The following is a 14,901-nucleotide window of genomic DNA, read 5'->3' on the forward strand; positions in this document are numbered from 1 at the left end:
GTTTTGAAGTTTTATTCACATCTGGGCATCTCTTTATCCCTATTGTTCTCGAATCGTTTACATTTTCCATGAAAGTTTCTTCTTGTGCTGATGAGCTGTCTCTATCTTTCTCCTTCCTGCAGCCGGTATGACCCAGACAGTGGACATGACTCTGGCGCAGAAGATGCCACCATGGACTTGTCTCCAGCCTTCTGCTTCCTGACCATCGGCATGGGAAAGATCCTCCAGCCACATGGCTCCCCACCCACCTCTCGAGACCCTACGGGGTGCACCATCCCCCTTCCTCCACGTCTGGGCGTCTGCCTCGATTATGAGAAGGGACGAGTGGGTTTCTTTGATGCCGTTTCCCACCGCAGCCTGTGGGAGGGCAGCGTGGACTGTTCGGGCCCTGTGTGTCCCGCCTTCTGCTTCATTGGTGGTGGCGCCCTCCAGCTGCAGGAACTGGTTTCCATCAAAAATGAGCGTAAGGTGACAATAGGAGGCTTCAGCAAGTCAGAGTGACTAGCTAAACTCACCTAGAGGCTGAGTTACTGAATGGCCTCTGCCACAAGGGGGCGTACTCCAGCCCTTTGTGTCCATCAGTCATAGTGCAAGATGCGACTCCCAGAATACAACGACAACGTCTCGGGGGAGCACTCTGCGGCCTCTTGTTATCGAATGGAGCGACACTGAGGCAGGTGGAGAAGGACGAGTTCAGTATGAAGACGATGGAGAATGTTAAGAGACACTTTGCGTCATTGGAGATTGTACCTTCATCCTTGTGACTCTTTGTCCATGTTTAACTGACCCTTCTGTCTCCATCGATCTGGGCTGGACCCACCATTACCTACCTTAACCCGAATAACTGGGTTACTTCCTTCCCTCTCCCAGTGTGAGCTCCTGTCCTTGTGTCACATGTCCTGTCACTGATAACCAACACTTTTTATGCACTTTTTTTGTTGGGATAAAACTCTTTTGTAGGGGAACGTCTTCCCATTTCTATCCGGATGTGACCGGCACACACAGACTGGGAATGAACACAGCACACGCATGCGCATATACACACACGCACACACACACACACACACACACACACACACACACACACACACGCATGTAGACCACCCTGGGCCCTGCCTGTGCCCTCTGGCTGCCGCTCAGCAGTATGCATGTTCCTGGGTTACGCAGAGAGGATTGGGCCTGATGCATTAACATTGGCACTGTCTGGCATTATATGAGAATGCGCATGACATCACTTCCTGATTTTTCTCAGACTTTTGCCATTATTTCATCTGAAGATGGAGCACGTTGATGATTCTTATCTAGTTTCCACATGTGACCAGTAATTGCTTTTATGGCATCCAAGCTTTCCAGTCATTCCAGCTCAACTCCAGGCAAGACGGTACTTTAGGTTTTGGACAATGCAGAGAGTCCCTTTTACTTCCTGTTCCTGTTACCTTCAAGAGTCAGCTATGACCCATGAGAGTTCTGCTGGGTACACACTATGAGATTTTATGCTCGACTTACTGTCAGATCGATTATTTCTAACATTTGCTTTCCGTTCGATTACCGAGCATTTTCAAAGCGATTTCCGTTATCCTTAATAGGAAATCGATCGGAAAGCAAATCGGACATGTTGGAAATAATCGGTCTGACAGTAAATCGACCATAAAATCTTATAGTGTGTACCCAGCATTACAGTGACTGACAGCAACACTGTAGATATTCCTTTTTTACTTCCTGTCCCAGTGACCCACAGAAGTCAGCTGTGAGTGATAGGAGTCACTGAGACAGGAAGTGAGGGGAAAACCCTCCAAATGAGATATAGGGGCTGATTTACAAACCTTACTTATTTTTCACCTTAACTGTAAGGAGATAAATAAATAAGGATAGATAATTCATGAGTTAAACAGATAGTCGAGATAGATCGCAAATTAAATGAGCTAAAGCATTTACACTTACCTGGGGCTTCCTTCAGCCCCCTCGCTGTCCTCCCAGGTTGCTCCGGTAGATGCTGATTACTGAACATGCGCACACTTAACCACGTGCATCCTTGGTCACACTACCATCCATGGCTGTGAGCATTCTGAGTTACAGTCTTGGTGAACTGTGCATGCGCAGAACTCCTGGCCACGGCAGATCCATCAGGGGGTCCTTAAAGGCCTGTACCGTGCATGCGCAGTAAAGCGCAAGACTGCAAGAGAGCAGCAAGGGAGCGCACAGCTTACAGGGGGCTGGAGGAAGCCCCAGATAAGTATAAAATGCTTACACTTCTATCATCTCGGGTACACTTTAAAGAGAGATAAATCATGAGTTCAGTTAGCTAAGGAGAGGTAAATCATGAGTAAAGTCATTTAAGGAGAAATAAATTGTGAGTTAATAAGTGAGATGAGATGCTGTACTTCAACAGACAAGCTTTGTGAGTCAGCCCCATAGTGAGCAAGATTCTAAACTTTCCTCATTGTGCACGGAAGTGTTTGTTATAGCTGTCAGTTTCCATGTAGTAGCGATTTACCCAGCCCCAATCTCAGTTGCAGGTGTCACTGAGAACAGGAAGTGAGCTGAGTCCCCGACAGCCTTAAAAACTTGTAATCTTTCTCCTGTTTGTCCAAAATGCAAACAAAAAGCTTGCCAGGAGTTGGATTTAAACAATGAAGGATGAGCAGTTCCAACAGATGCCCATTCTGCAGTACAGTCTATTTTGCTACATTATCAGAACTATGGTAATGAGCAATGGCTTAGGTAGGTATAAAAAATGCTGTGAAGTAAGCGTGCTAACAGTAGAAAAATTTAAATCAAATCAATAATTGGTGTGACTACCCTTTGCCTTCAAGACAGCATCAGTTTTTATAGGTATACTTGCATAGTGTCAGGGATTTTGTAGAAGCATAGTCAGGGTGTTTGATTAATCAAATATACCAATCAGGTGCTAATGATCATTATTTTCATATGTAGGTTGGAACACAGTCATTAACTGAAACAAAAAATCTGTGTAGAAGGATGAAAACTGGGTGGGGAACATCCAATTTCTGCTACCAAGGTGAGGTTGTGGAACACAGTTTCATGCCACAGGTCACACACCACCTACTACATCAGCAAGGTATCTCCCAGACAAAGATCTCAAGGCAGACTGGGCTTTCAAGCTCTTTTGAAGAAGCACAAAGAAGCACTACATTCCAGTGGTCAGCCAAGAAAACTTATTGAGGCATATAAAAATCACATCACGCTTACTTCACTTAGAGATCGGAAGATGTCCAACAGAGTTCTCAGCTCAGAGCTGGAAGAAGCCTGTGAGCGCTTGATGAAGGTCTTGATGACCGTAACGTTGTGCATGCTGTTGTGATATGATAGTAAAAGCAATGTACTCAGGCCCGGTTCCTTTTGAATGTAGAATCCTGTGGGTCCCAAGAAAATGGATCTAGAGAAGTCTGGCCAGAAGAGGTCTTTATGAAAAAAAGCATCAAAAAAAGCATCACCTTTGGCATGGATACAAGGCCAAATGACTCAACTATGCATGAAAACCAAAGCACTGGGGTGAAGAGAATTGGCATCAGGTGTTCTGGACTGATGAGTCAAAATGTGAACTATTTGGCTGTAGCAGAAAGCAGTTTGTTCACCAAAGGGCTGCAGGGCAGTATTATACTGAGTTACTGCAAACAACAATGAAGCATGGTGAAGGTTCTTTGCAAGTTCATGCAAAGGACTTAGGAGTTTTGGCTTAAAGATGAATGCTGTCCTTAATGTTAACAAATACAAGCAGATATCTATCTACCATGCAAAATCACCAGGGAGGCATCTGATTGGGCCAAATTTGTTCTGCATGGGACACCAACCCCAAACATACAGCCAATGTTACAATACAATAACATTTGTAAAGTGCTTTTCTCCCATAGGACTCAAAGTGCATAGATAATATGTCTCAGATCAATACATGGTTGCAAGCTGGACAGTGTTACAGAGGACCTAATAAGGTGTTCGTAAATGCCAGACAAAACAGGTGGCTTTTCAGTTTGGACTTAAATGCTTTCAGGGATGGAGATGTCCTGCATGGGAGTGTCAGGGAGTTCCAAAGTGTAGGGGCAGCATGACAGAAGGCTCTGGCTCCAAAGGTTTTAAGATGGACTTTGCAGTTGACCAAGTTATTAGATCCTTTTGATCTAAGATTTTGTGTGTGTGTGTGTGTGTGTGTGTGGGGGGGGGGGGGTGTAATGCAGTTGCAACAAATCCTTTGGGTATCCAAGGACCAGATTGTGCAAGGATTTGAATGTCAGTAAGCCATCCTTAAATAGAACTCTCTTTTTAATGGGTAGCCAGTGGAGTAAGCAAAGGACCGGTGTTATATGGCAATGGTGGTGTTGGTTTCCTAAGAGCCTTGCAAGGCATTCTGAAATAACTGCAGAGGGTGCAGGTCTTTATTTGGAAGGCCTGTATAGAGAACCTTGCAGTAGTCCAACCATGATGTGATGAAGGCATGAACTAGGGAAGATCTGCTGGAGGTATGAGGTGCTTAATTTTTGCAATGTTCCTTTGGTAAAATAGGTTGTATTATTTTGTATTGCACTATCTTCAGTGTCAAGAAGAACAAGAAGTCCTGAAAATAATGGTATGGCCCATGCAGAGCCCCGATCTCAACATCACCAAGTGTGTCTGAGATTAAATGAAGAGACAACAGGATTTAAGGCGTTTTACATCCATAGAATATCTGTGTTTCGAACAACCTACTTTCTGAGTTCCTTAAAAAACTGTGTGCAGGTTTACCTAGAGGTAGGGTGGTCACCAATACTGATTTGATTTTTCTTCTGTACATCAAACTTGCATTGTTAATTGACAATAGTAAACTAATAACCACACTATTTGTGAAAGTATTCTTGGTTCACAGCATTTTTTTTACTTGCCTTAAACTTCCACAGTTTTGTAGATGGTATGTCTCTTTATTAGACTGAAGGATTCACCCACATACAGACCATCTGCATGGAGACATCAGACCACCGGGTCCTTTATCATCCTCACTCAGGGTGCTTTGTGAGGGGTCCTTAATAGTAGCTGTGCCCTTCTCTAAGCATCTTGCACTTGATTGCAGCAGATTAATTGCTAGCCAGGTTCTAACACCTACGGTTCCCATTTTGACTTGTTATAATTGAATGGAGTGGTATCGTTGCACTTGACAAAAATGCTTGCTGAGACTGTTTTGGCTTTTGTGATAGGTGCTCCTGCAGCTTAATGAATCAGGGCCAACCAGTCATATCTCTCTTTGTTTCCCAGCCTCTGAACAGCGGGGGAGGTACTCAGGCATCACAGTGCTGGGCTGGCAGTGACCGCCCCCGAGGGCACATGGGGCTGAGATCCTCAGGGGCTCTTTGCAATTAATCACCGATTAAACACAATATTTCATAGGTAGTACATTGCAGACAGTGACAGCTCTGTGTAGTAGATGGACAACTGATAATAAAGAGGAATATGGTGGATCTGCAGTGGGCCTCTTCTTTTCTGACTCTTGCTTGTACAAATTGCTTGACAGATTTCAGCATCCTATAAAGGGCAGGATAATCATAGGGCAATAACAGACACTGGTATAGTCTGGAGATGAGAGAAGCACAACACAGTGAAGAAGACTGCAGCCGAAGACTGTAGCTTCCCACTCCCGAGATGAGTACTCCTTTGGCGATCTTTTTCCCTTAAAGGGTCCCTTTAAGTATTTGACTGGGTACCTCCATCTAATACTTTTACGGAAGTTCCTTCAAGGGGCGCTGAGTGATTCAGAACTTTCATGGTGCAAGTGCAGTTCAAAACTAATGCATGTGCGGTTCAGAATTGCTCTGGCAACGCTCGTTGCTCTGGGGCAAACCCCCAGTTTGGCCCTTTGGAAGTGCCGTACCTGCCCGCAGGGCCTAAGGGGTCACCTGTCAGGGGGGTACCATCCCTCCGCCCACAGCTCTGGGCCCCCATGTGGTTGAAGGTGCTGCTCCTAGTTATGCCTCTGCCCAAGAAGTGCCATCACCATACTTCTTCACACAGTACTCCTGGCCAATCTGTCGTCTTCCTGTCAGGAAGTGCAACACGTGAGCACCAATGTAAATTAAAAGCATGCACAAAAGACATTGAGTAATATGTACATCAAGGGGTATATTGACATCAAAGTATAAAACTCCCAATAACCCAACAATGTAAAAAGAAACTGTTCCTATAAGAGACAAATATCGTTCATTCCCTTTATTGCTGTAATTAGAGGTAATATGGGGGCGGGGACTCTTCACCCACATTTTACAACGAGGCAACTGGTGGTCATAAGTAGTACAGTAAATCCCCCATTATCCGGCACCAATGGGGATTGGCTGATGCCGGATAAGTGTAGCTTCTGGTTGCTTGAAAGTCAATGTTAAAAACTGTTCTAGCTAAAAAACGGTACTATATGCTGTATGCTTACCATAAACCAGGGCCGGATTTTCCATAAGACACTGTAAGCATGTGCCTACAGGCACCTTATGTGGGACAGGTGGCCCATCCTCCTCAGATCACTTACCTCAGGAGCTTGCACCCTATACCTTGTCTCGTGTCACTAAGGGTGATATGAAACAGTGATTAGAGTGTGAGATTCTAAGGTCGGTTACTGAAATAAGGCAGGAATTAGGAGTTCAGCATATTTTTCCTTGGGGATGTCAGGGGCAGAGTTTAGGGTGCCAGAATGCCTGTGCCTACAGGCCTCTGAGTTGTAAATCCGGCCCTGCCATTAACTTTGTATTACTGTTCATATACAGTCATAAAAAACAAAGTAATTTAAAGAGACACTGAAGCGAAAAAAAAAATGATGATATTATGATTTGTATGTGTAGTACAGCTAAGAAAAAAAACATTAAGATCAGATACATCAGTGTAATTGTTTCCAGTACAGGAAGAGTTGAGAAACTCCAGTTGTTATCTCTATGCAAAAAAGCTATTAAGCTCTCCGACTAACTTAGTCATGGAGAGGGCTGTTATCTGACTTTTATTATCTCAACTGTAATTGAACTGTTTACTTTTCCTCTGCTAGAGGAGAGTTTATTACTTCACAGACTGCTCTGAAAGACTCATTTTGAATGCTGAGTGCTGTGTAATCTGCACATATTATAGAATAATGCAATGTAAGAAAAAACACTATATACCTGAAAATAAAAATATGAGAATATTTTCTTTGCTGCTAATCTTTTAGTAATTATTCATAGTACACAACCAATTCATTATATCATATATATTTTTTTCGCTTCAGTGTCTCTTTAAGACAAATGACAGGCTTATTGTAACAGAGGTGTATTACTGTTTAAAGTGAATGGGAACCGCATTTAAAAAAATGAGACCGATACTTACCCAAGGAGAGGGAAGGCTCTGGGTCCTATAGAGCCTTCCGGCTCCTCTCCTGGTCCCCTCGATCCAGTGCTGGCTCGCCCGGTACCAGTATTTGACTAAATTAGTCAAATACTGCTTTAACCGGCCGAAGGAGGATTCAGAAGTTTTCAGGGAGCCCGAGTGCTCCTGAAGAAGGGCGGCCCTGTACTGCGCCTGCGCAAACACGCTCTCTTGAACGCTCACACCTGTGCAGTATGGAGCCGCACGTCTTTGGGAGAACATGGCTCCCAAAGACTTCCAAATGCCCTCGGCGGGGGATTGAAATGGGGGGGGGGAGCCAGCACAGGATAGAGACCCCCGAGAGAGGAGACTGAAGGCTCTATACAACCCAGAGCCTTCCCTCTCCTTAGGTCAGTATTTGCTTCATATTTTTTAAAATGCGGTTCCCATTCACTTTAAGGAAGTGTAAAAGTAGATTTATGCATCCTGCAAGTCCCGAATTTTTTTTTCTGTTTCCTTGAGACTTCTGGTTAGCTGAGTTCTAGAGAACGGGTTTTAGGCCTGGAACCCACTACAAATCCGCAGCTCAGAGCGGTAATCCCGAGCCTGAGTGAGTTATATGCAGGAGCTGCTGCAGATCTCTCTGTGGTATGTTTTTTTTTTTTTTTCTTGTTTATAGGGTCTAAACACTTGTGGAAAAAATTGCACGGCTTTTAGACCCTAAATCTGCAAATCATCATAATTCCAAGGAGGTTAATTAGCATTTTGTAAACAATTCCATGAGCATTTTCCAGCAATTTTGGTAGCGATTTTGAAAAAGTGTAAGCTTTTTGCCAGCAATTGCGATAGAGATTTGTGATTAGCGATTTTAATTTTGATTGGTCCTTTCAGTTTATTATAATTTTTTTTACAGTTTGTAGAAATTTAAAATCGCACACAAATCACTATGTGTATCATGAGTGATTTGCCAGCGCTTCAATTCTTTACATTGAAGTGCAAATGCTCCCACAATGCTGCATGTCCTGCTTGTGATTTTGCTAATTGCAATCGCTACTTGTAGAATTTGTTACATTTATTTACATTGGCAGAGCGTTTGGGGAAATCGATAGCGATTTAAAGCGCTCCCTAAATGCTCAGAAAAGCGCTCTAGTGGGTTCCAGCCCTCACTTTGCTTGGATTTCTACATTATTCGATTCTAGCTAAAAGTTGAAGATAAACTTCCTAAACTGTCCACCAGGTGGCAGGAGATTCCCACTGAAAAGACGGAAAATTAAAACGACTGGATCGAAAGAGGATCTGTGAGCAGGGATGGGCTTCCGAGTACTAGTGAACTACTCAAATTCAGAATTCTAATGAAGTTTAATTACTCCACGTGTGACCGCGGGATGGGGGGTTAACTTACCCAGAAGTTTGTGGATCCTATGCGTGTCATTGCTGTCATACTCGACATATGGGGCGTGTTCTACCATTCACTACCGGCGGAAGAAGGAAGGGTGAAGTGCGATAGTGAATGGTGTTAACGAGTCCCATAGGTCGTGTATGACAGCAATGAGATGTATAGTATCCACAAACTTCTGGGTAAGTTAAATCCCCACCCCCTCCCCATCCGCAGTCACAGATGGAGTAATTAAACTTCATTAGAATTCCGAATTCAGACTGCAATGGGTCTGACCAGAGCACAGAGATTCTCGAGCCCTAAGCTCCACCCCTCAACACAGGCCACACCACCAACCCCAGCCCTTGTTTTCTTATATCACATAATGAGATAAATGTGCATTAATCTAGCAGTGGTGTAAAGCAACGAGTAGGCCTGCCCAGCCAGATCATGGACAAGGCCCCCCCACTACTTTAATAATAAAAAAAATTGTAATAATGATATACATCATGCCTCTAGTAACCCTACGGAACAGGCTACACACAATCGGGGGAGGGACTACACACAACCAAGTGACCATCTTACATTGCCTCAACCCCACCCCCCACCAAGATGAGAAGTAGGTGGCAAATGGCAGTGTGTGTGGCCAGAGTGCACCGCTGATCTTTTCTGTAGCTGGTGCCATGCAGGGGCAGAGGGAGGAGGGTGAAATACCCCCACCACCCACCTCTCACTTTCACAGGAGGCACTGATTAGCCTCCGATCTCTGCCCCAAACTATGTGCCTGAGGATGCCGGACTTGTGGTGAGTGACACTGCCCTCTGGCTCTGCTGAGAGGACATTGAGGAACGTAGGGGAGCCGCCCCTGCCACATAAAGCGCCTCTAGGCTCGCGCCTACAGGCTCGCCCCTACAATGCCTTATGGTAAATCCAGCCCTGGAGCTGACTGAGCAAAATATCATGGCTGTCCATTTGTAAGTACCTGCATGTTTTTCTGCAATTTTCCAGGTTTTTCAGGAGCTCTCTCGCTGTGTTTCTCCTGCAACATAGTGTGGGCTTGGGCATTATATGGCAAGCAACTGAATGGGCAAAGAACTGCAATTCATTCTGGTTTGCATGCAGCTTGGTATCTCAGAATTGACAGGACAATACTTTGATTGGGCAAATACCAAGCGGCGTGCCATTTGCATACCTCCCAACTTTTGGAGTCAGGAAAAAGGGACACTAAGCCACACCCCTGCCACACCTCCAGCCACACAGTGAAAATAGGCGTGGTCATACTATGTGGGCGGAGCCAAACATAAAGGGGCATTCAAGAGAAGGGTCCCCTATCCTAGTATATAATAGAAATTATTTTTTCCCCAGACAACAACATCACCCAGCCCCTGTACCACAGCCTACGGGCATGAAACTGGCATGGTTGGATAGTGCTGGATTTAAGCTTGTATAATCTGCAAAAATCATCATTCTATGTTTTCTAGTTTTTGAGATATTCAAGTTCTTATATGAAGGTCAAAAGTTCACTCAGTCTTTGCAATGTTGTAGGGGGATTGAGTGAACTTTTAACCTTCATCAAAATTTGAATATCTCATATAGAATGATGATTTTAGCAGCACAAAAAATAGAAACACAGCACTATCCAGCTAGGGTTGCCACGGTATACCGGTATGACAATATACCGCGGTTTGATTGTGCACGGTAATCATACCATGCACAATCTCGTTTTAACCAGTTTTCAGGGGGCGGGGCTACCAGGGGGCGGAGCGACGTAGCAGCGCCGCACGAACAGCAGTGGGGATAAATACTCACTTACCCGTGTAATATCAGATTGGGCAGCCCGGAAGCTGCCTCCCCCACTGAGTATCACGCATGCTCAGTGGGAATTTAGATGGTATTTTCCTGAAATATCGCACCATGTACACTCCTGAAATTTTCAGGGTAGGGAGGGGAGCCCCTGATCTAGCTCTGTGCCGAATTGCAGCCCCCAAACTCCGCTGATTCCCGAGACTGATTACAGCAAACCTATCTCGGGAATCAGCGGAGCTCGGAGGCTGCAATTTGGCACAGAGCTAGATCTGGGGCTCCCCTTCCTACCCTGAAAATTTCAGGAGTGTACGTGCTGCGGAAGCGGAGATATTTAGGACATTGTACGTGGCTGCACATTTTAAAGCGACGCAGGCTCCTACTGCTCCTACTGCGCATGCAGGGCTGCCCAATCTGCGGGGCTGCCCATTCTGTCAATACACCGGCAACCAGGTCCATCCTCCACGCTGTACTGGGCTTCATTGTTCTTCCTGTTCTTGCATCACATTTCCCTAAAACAGCGCCCCCTGGGTGCTATTTTAAGGAGATGATGCAAGCAAAAACAGGAAGTAGAATGAAGCCCAGTACACGCCTGAGGACTTGACTGAGTATTTGTCCCCCCTCCCTCCCTCCAGCTCATTGTGCTGCGGCCACCTAATTCTAGCTACACCTATCCCTGGCTACCTAGGCTGCACCACCTACCACTGGCTACACCTATCCCTGGCTACCTATGCTGCGCCACCTACCACTGGCTACCTATGCTGCCACCACCTACCGCTGGCTACACCTATCCCTGGCTACCTATGCTGCGCCACCTACCACTGGCTACACCTATCCCTGGCTACCTATGCTGCGCCACCTACCACTGGCTACACCTATCCCTGGCTACCTATGCTGCGGCCACCTACCACTGGCTACCTATGCTGCTGCCACCTACCGCTGGCTACACCTATCCCTGGCTACCTATGCTGCCGCCACCTACCACTGGCTACCTATGCTGCCGCCACCTACCACTGGATACACCTATCCCTGGCTACCTATGCTGCGGCCACCTACCACAGGCTACAGCTATCCCTGACTACCTGTGCTGCGCCCCCTACCACTGGCTACACCTATCCCTGGCTACCTATGTTGCGCCACCTACTACTGGCTACACCTATCCCTGTCTACCTGTGCTGCGGCCACCTACCACTGGCTACACCTATCCCTGGCTACCTGTGCTGTGACCACATACCACTGTCTACACCTATCCCTGGCTACCTATGCTGCAGCCACCTACCACTGGCTACACCTATCCCTGGCTACCTGTGCTGCGGCCACCTACCACTGGCTACACCTATCCCTGGTTAACTATGCTGCAGCCACCTACCACTGGCTACACCTATCCCTGTCTACCTGTGCTGCGGCCACCTACCACTGGCTACACCTATCCCTGGCTACCTGTGCTGCGGCCACCTACCACTGGCTACACCTATCCCTGGTTAACTATGCTGCAGCCACCTACCACTGGCTACACCTATCCCTGGCTACCTGTGCTGCGGCCACCTACCACTGGCTACGCCTATCCCTGGCTACCTATGCTGCGGCCACCTACCACTGGCTACACCTATCCCTGGCTACCTATGCTGCAGCCACCTACCACTGGCTACACCTATCCCTGGCTACCTGTGCTGCGGCCACCTACCACTGGCTACAGAAAAAGTGGGATCAGCGCATCACCAGGCCGCCTCCGAATGGCCTCAGCTCAGAGATGCGCTGAGCCCCCCCAGAGACTACAAACGCACTTTGAACCCAAACAGAGGCTCTGCATATACACCAAAGAAACACTAACAAGTGGGAGCAGCTGACCAGAATTAAATCAAACATAGCAAAGAAATGAACAGCGCTACTTAACCACTTGATGACCCACCCTTTACCCCCCCTTAAGGACCAGCGTGGTTTTTAGTGATCTGTGCTGGGTGGGCTCTACAGCCCCCAGCACAGATCAGGGTGCAGGCAGAGAGATCAGATTGCCCCCCTTTTTCCCCCCTATGGGGATGATGTGCAGGGGGGGTCTGATCTCTTCTGCCTGCGTGTGGCTGGCGGGGGGGGGGCACCTCAAAGCCCCCCTCCGCGGCGAAATTCCCCCCTCCCTCTCCTACCTGCTCCCCCCCCCCCCCCCGGTGATCGAGGCTGCACAGGACGCTATCCGTCCTGTGCAGCCAGTGACAGGACGTCCCCTGTCACATGGCGGCGATCCCCGGCCGCTGATTGGCCGGGGATCGCCGATCTGCCTTACGGCGCTGCTGCGCAGCAGCGCCGTACAAATGTAAACAAAGCGGATTATTTCCGCTTGTGTTTACATTTAGCCTGCGAGCCGCCATCGGCGGCCCGCAGGCTATTCACGGAGCCCCCCGCCGTGATTTGACAGGAAGCAGCCGCTCGCGCGAGCGGCTGCTTCCTGATTAATCAGCCTGCAGCTGGCGACGCAGTACTGCGTCGCTGGTCCTGCAGCTGCCACTTTGCCGACGCACGGTATAAGCGTGCGGTCGGCAAGTGGTTAAAAACAGATGAATGCTTACCTGCAAAAAAGTGCAGACCCCACTCATGGGATACAAATACACAATGAGCACACATACAACCTGTCTACCACTTGGAGGATGTTAGTTTCCACTAACAAGCTTGCATGCAATTTGTTAGGTACTCGTCCCTCCCACTGTCGAAGAAGTCTTTCCTCCATTAGAGGGGACCTAACACTAACTAAATCCTACCTATGCATATGCATAGCCTGGGCGCGCTACCAGTAAAATTAAGCATTGCGCAGAAAAAGTGGGATCAGCGCATCACCAGGCCGCCTCCGAATGGCCTCAGCTCAGAGATGCGCTGAGCCCCCCCAGAGACTACAAACGCACCTTGAACCCAAACAGAGGCTCTGCATATACACCAAAGAAACACTAACAAGTGGGAGCAGCTGACCAGAATTAAATCAAACATAGCAAAGAAATGAACAGCGCTACTTAAAAACAGATGAATGCTTACCTGCAAAAAAGTGCAGACCCCACTCATGGGATACAAATACACAATGAGCACACATACAACCTGTCTACCACTTGGAGGATGTTAGTTTCCACTAACAGCTTGCAATGCAATTTGTTAGGTACTCGTCCCTCCCACTGTCGAAGAAGTCTTTCCTCCATGGGAGGGGACCTAACACTAACTAAATCCTACCTAGGGGACCTAACACTAACTAAATCCTACCTATAGGGGACCTAACACTAACTAAATCCTACCTATGCATATGCATAGCCTGGGCGCGCTACCAGTAAAATTAAGAATTGCGCAGGTAGGATTTAGTTAGTGTTAGGTCCCCTATAGGTAGGATTTAGTTAGTGTTAGGTCCCCTATAGGTAGGATTTAGTTAGTGTTAGGTCCCCTATAGGTAGGATTTAGTTAGTGTTAGGTCCCCTAGGTAGGATGTAGTTAGTGTTAGGTCCCCTCCCATGGAGGAAAGACTTCTTCGACAGTGGGAGGGACGAGTACCTAACAAATTGCATGCAAGCTTGTTAGTGGAAACTAACATCCTCCAAGTGGTAGACAGGTTGTATGTGTGCTCATTGTGTATTTGTATCCCATGAGTGGGGTCTGCACTTTTTTGCAGGTAAGCATTCATCTGTTTTTAAGTAGCGCTGTTCATTTCTTTCCTACCACTGGCTACACCTATTCCTGGCTACCTGTGCTGCAGCCACCTACCACTGGCTTCCTGTGCTGCGGCCACCTACCACTGGCTACACCTATCCCTGGTTAACTATTCTGCAGCCGCCTAATACTGGCTACACCTATCCCTGACGACCTATGCTGCAGCCACCTATTACTGGTCAGGTGGGGGCACATTATTTAATGTAAGGGGGTGGGGCCCGGGTCCAAATAATTGTTTAACACCGTATACCGTAATACCGTCATACCGTGGTATTTTTTTTTGACGGTTATTTTACCGTGGAATTTCATACCGTTGCAACCCCGATATCCAGCCATTCCATTTTTATGCATGTAGGGGGGCTGGATGATGTTATCGTCTGGGAAAAAATAATTCTTATTTTTTTTCCCAAATGAAAGCAGCACAAATCCTAATTTTTGCAGCACAAATGGGAACAAACGTAGCACTAACCAAATATGATGGGGTTTTTATTTGTGCTGATTGTAGGGGCGCCAGCTTCACCGATCTCCTGCACCCATATAAGCACCAGGGAGAGGATAATTTGTACAAAATGTGTGGAGGCGGGTGTCAATATCAACAGTAGAAAGCAATGCAGGGAAAAGCATCCCTCTGGCTGTTTGCTGTAAGCGTCCTTGCACTGTCCAACAGACCTCAGATCCCAGCAGCAACCTGACCCCAGGAGCTAGTGTGCTCCATCCATCATCCGTTGGCTGCATCCGGAGGAATCTGA

At 46.9% G+C, this 14,901-nt stretch overlaps 1 protein-coding gene and 1 long non-coding RNA gene across 3 annotated transcripts in view; one reads left to right on the forward strand and one right to left on the reverse strand.

The window, feature by feature from the left end:
• Nucleotides 1-5,439, forward strand: part of TRIM46 (tripartite motif containing 46) — a 38,329-nt gene extending 32,890 nt beyond the window's left edge. For both annotated transcript variants that reach the window (XM_068252530.1, XM_068252531.1), the window contains exon 10: nucleotides 123-5,439. In XM_068252530.1, coding sequence (XP_068108631.1) covers nucleotides 123-501 — 379 coding nt within the window. In that variant the 3' untranslated portion in view covers nucleotides 502-5,439. The remainder of the gene's footprint in view (nucleotides 1-122) is intronic.
• The window catches only part of LOC137532242 (uncharacterized), a 39,069-nt gene that overhangs the window by 8,099 nt on the left and 16,069 nt on the right, over nucleotides 1-14,901 (reverse strand). The gene's annotated exons all lie outside the window — the stretch shown is intronic.

This window comes from Hyperolius riggenbachi, chromosome 9 (assembly GCF_040937935.1).
Source record: "Hyperolius riggenbachi isolate aHypRig1 chromosome 9, aHypRig1.pri, whole genome shotgun sequence".
NCBI lineage: Eukaryota > Metazoa > Chordata > Amphibia > Anura > Hyperoliidae > Hyperolius > Hyperolius riggenbachi.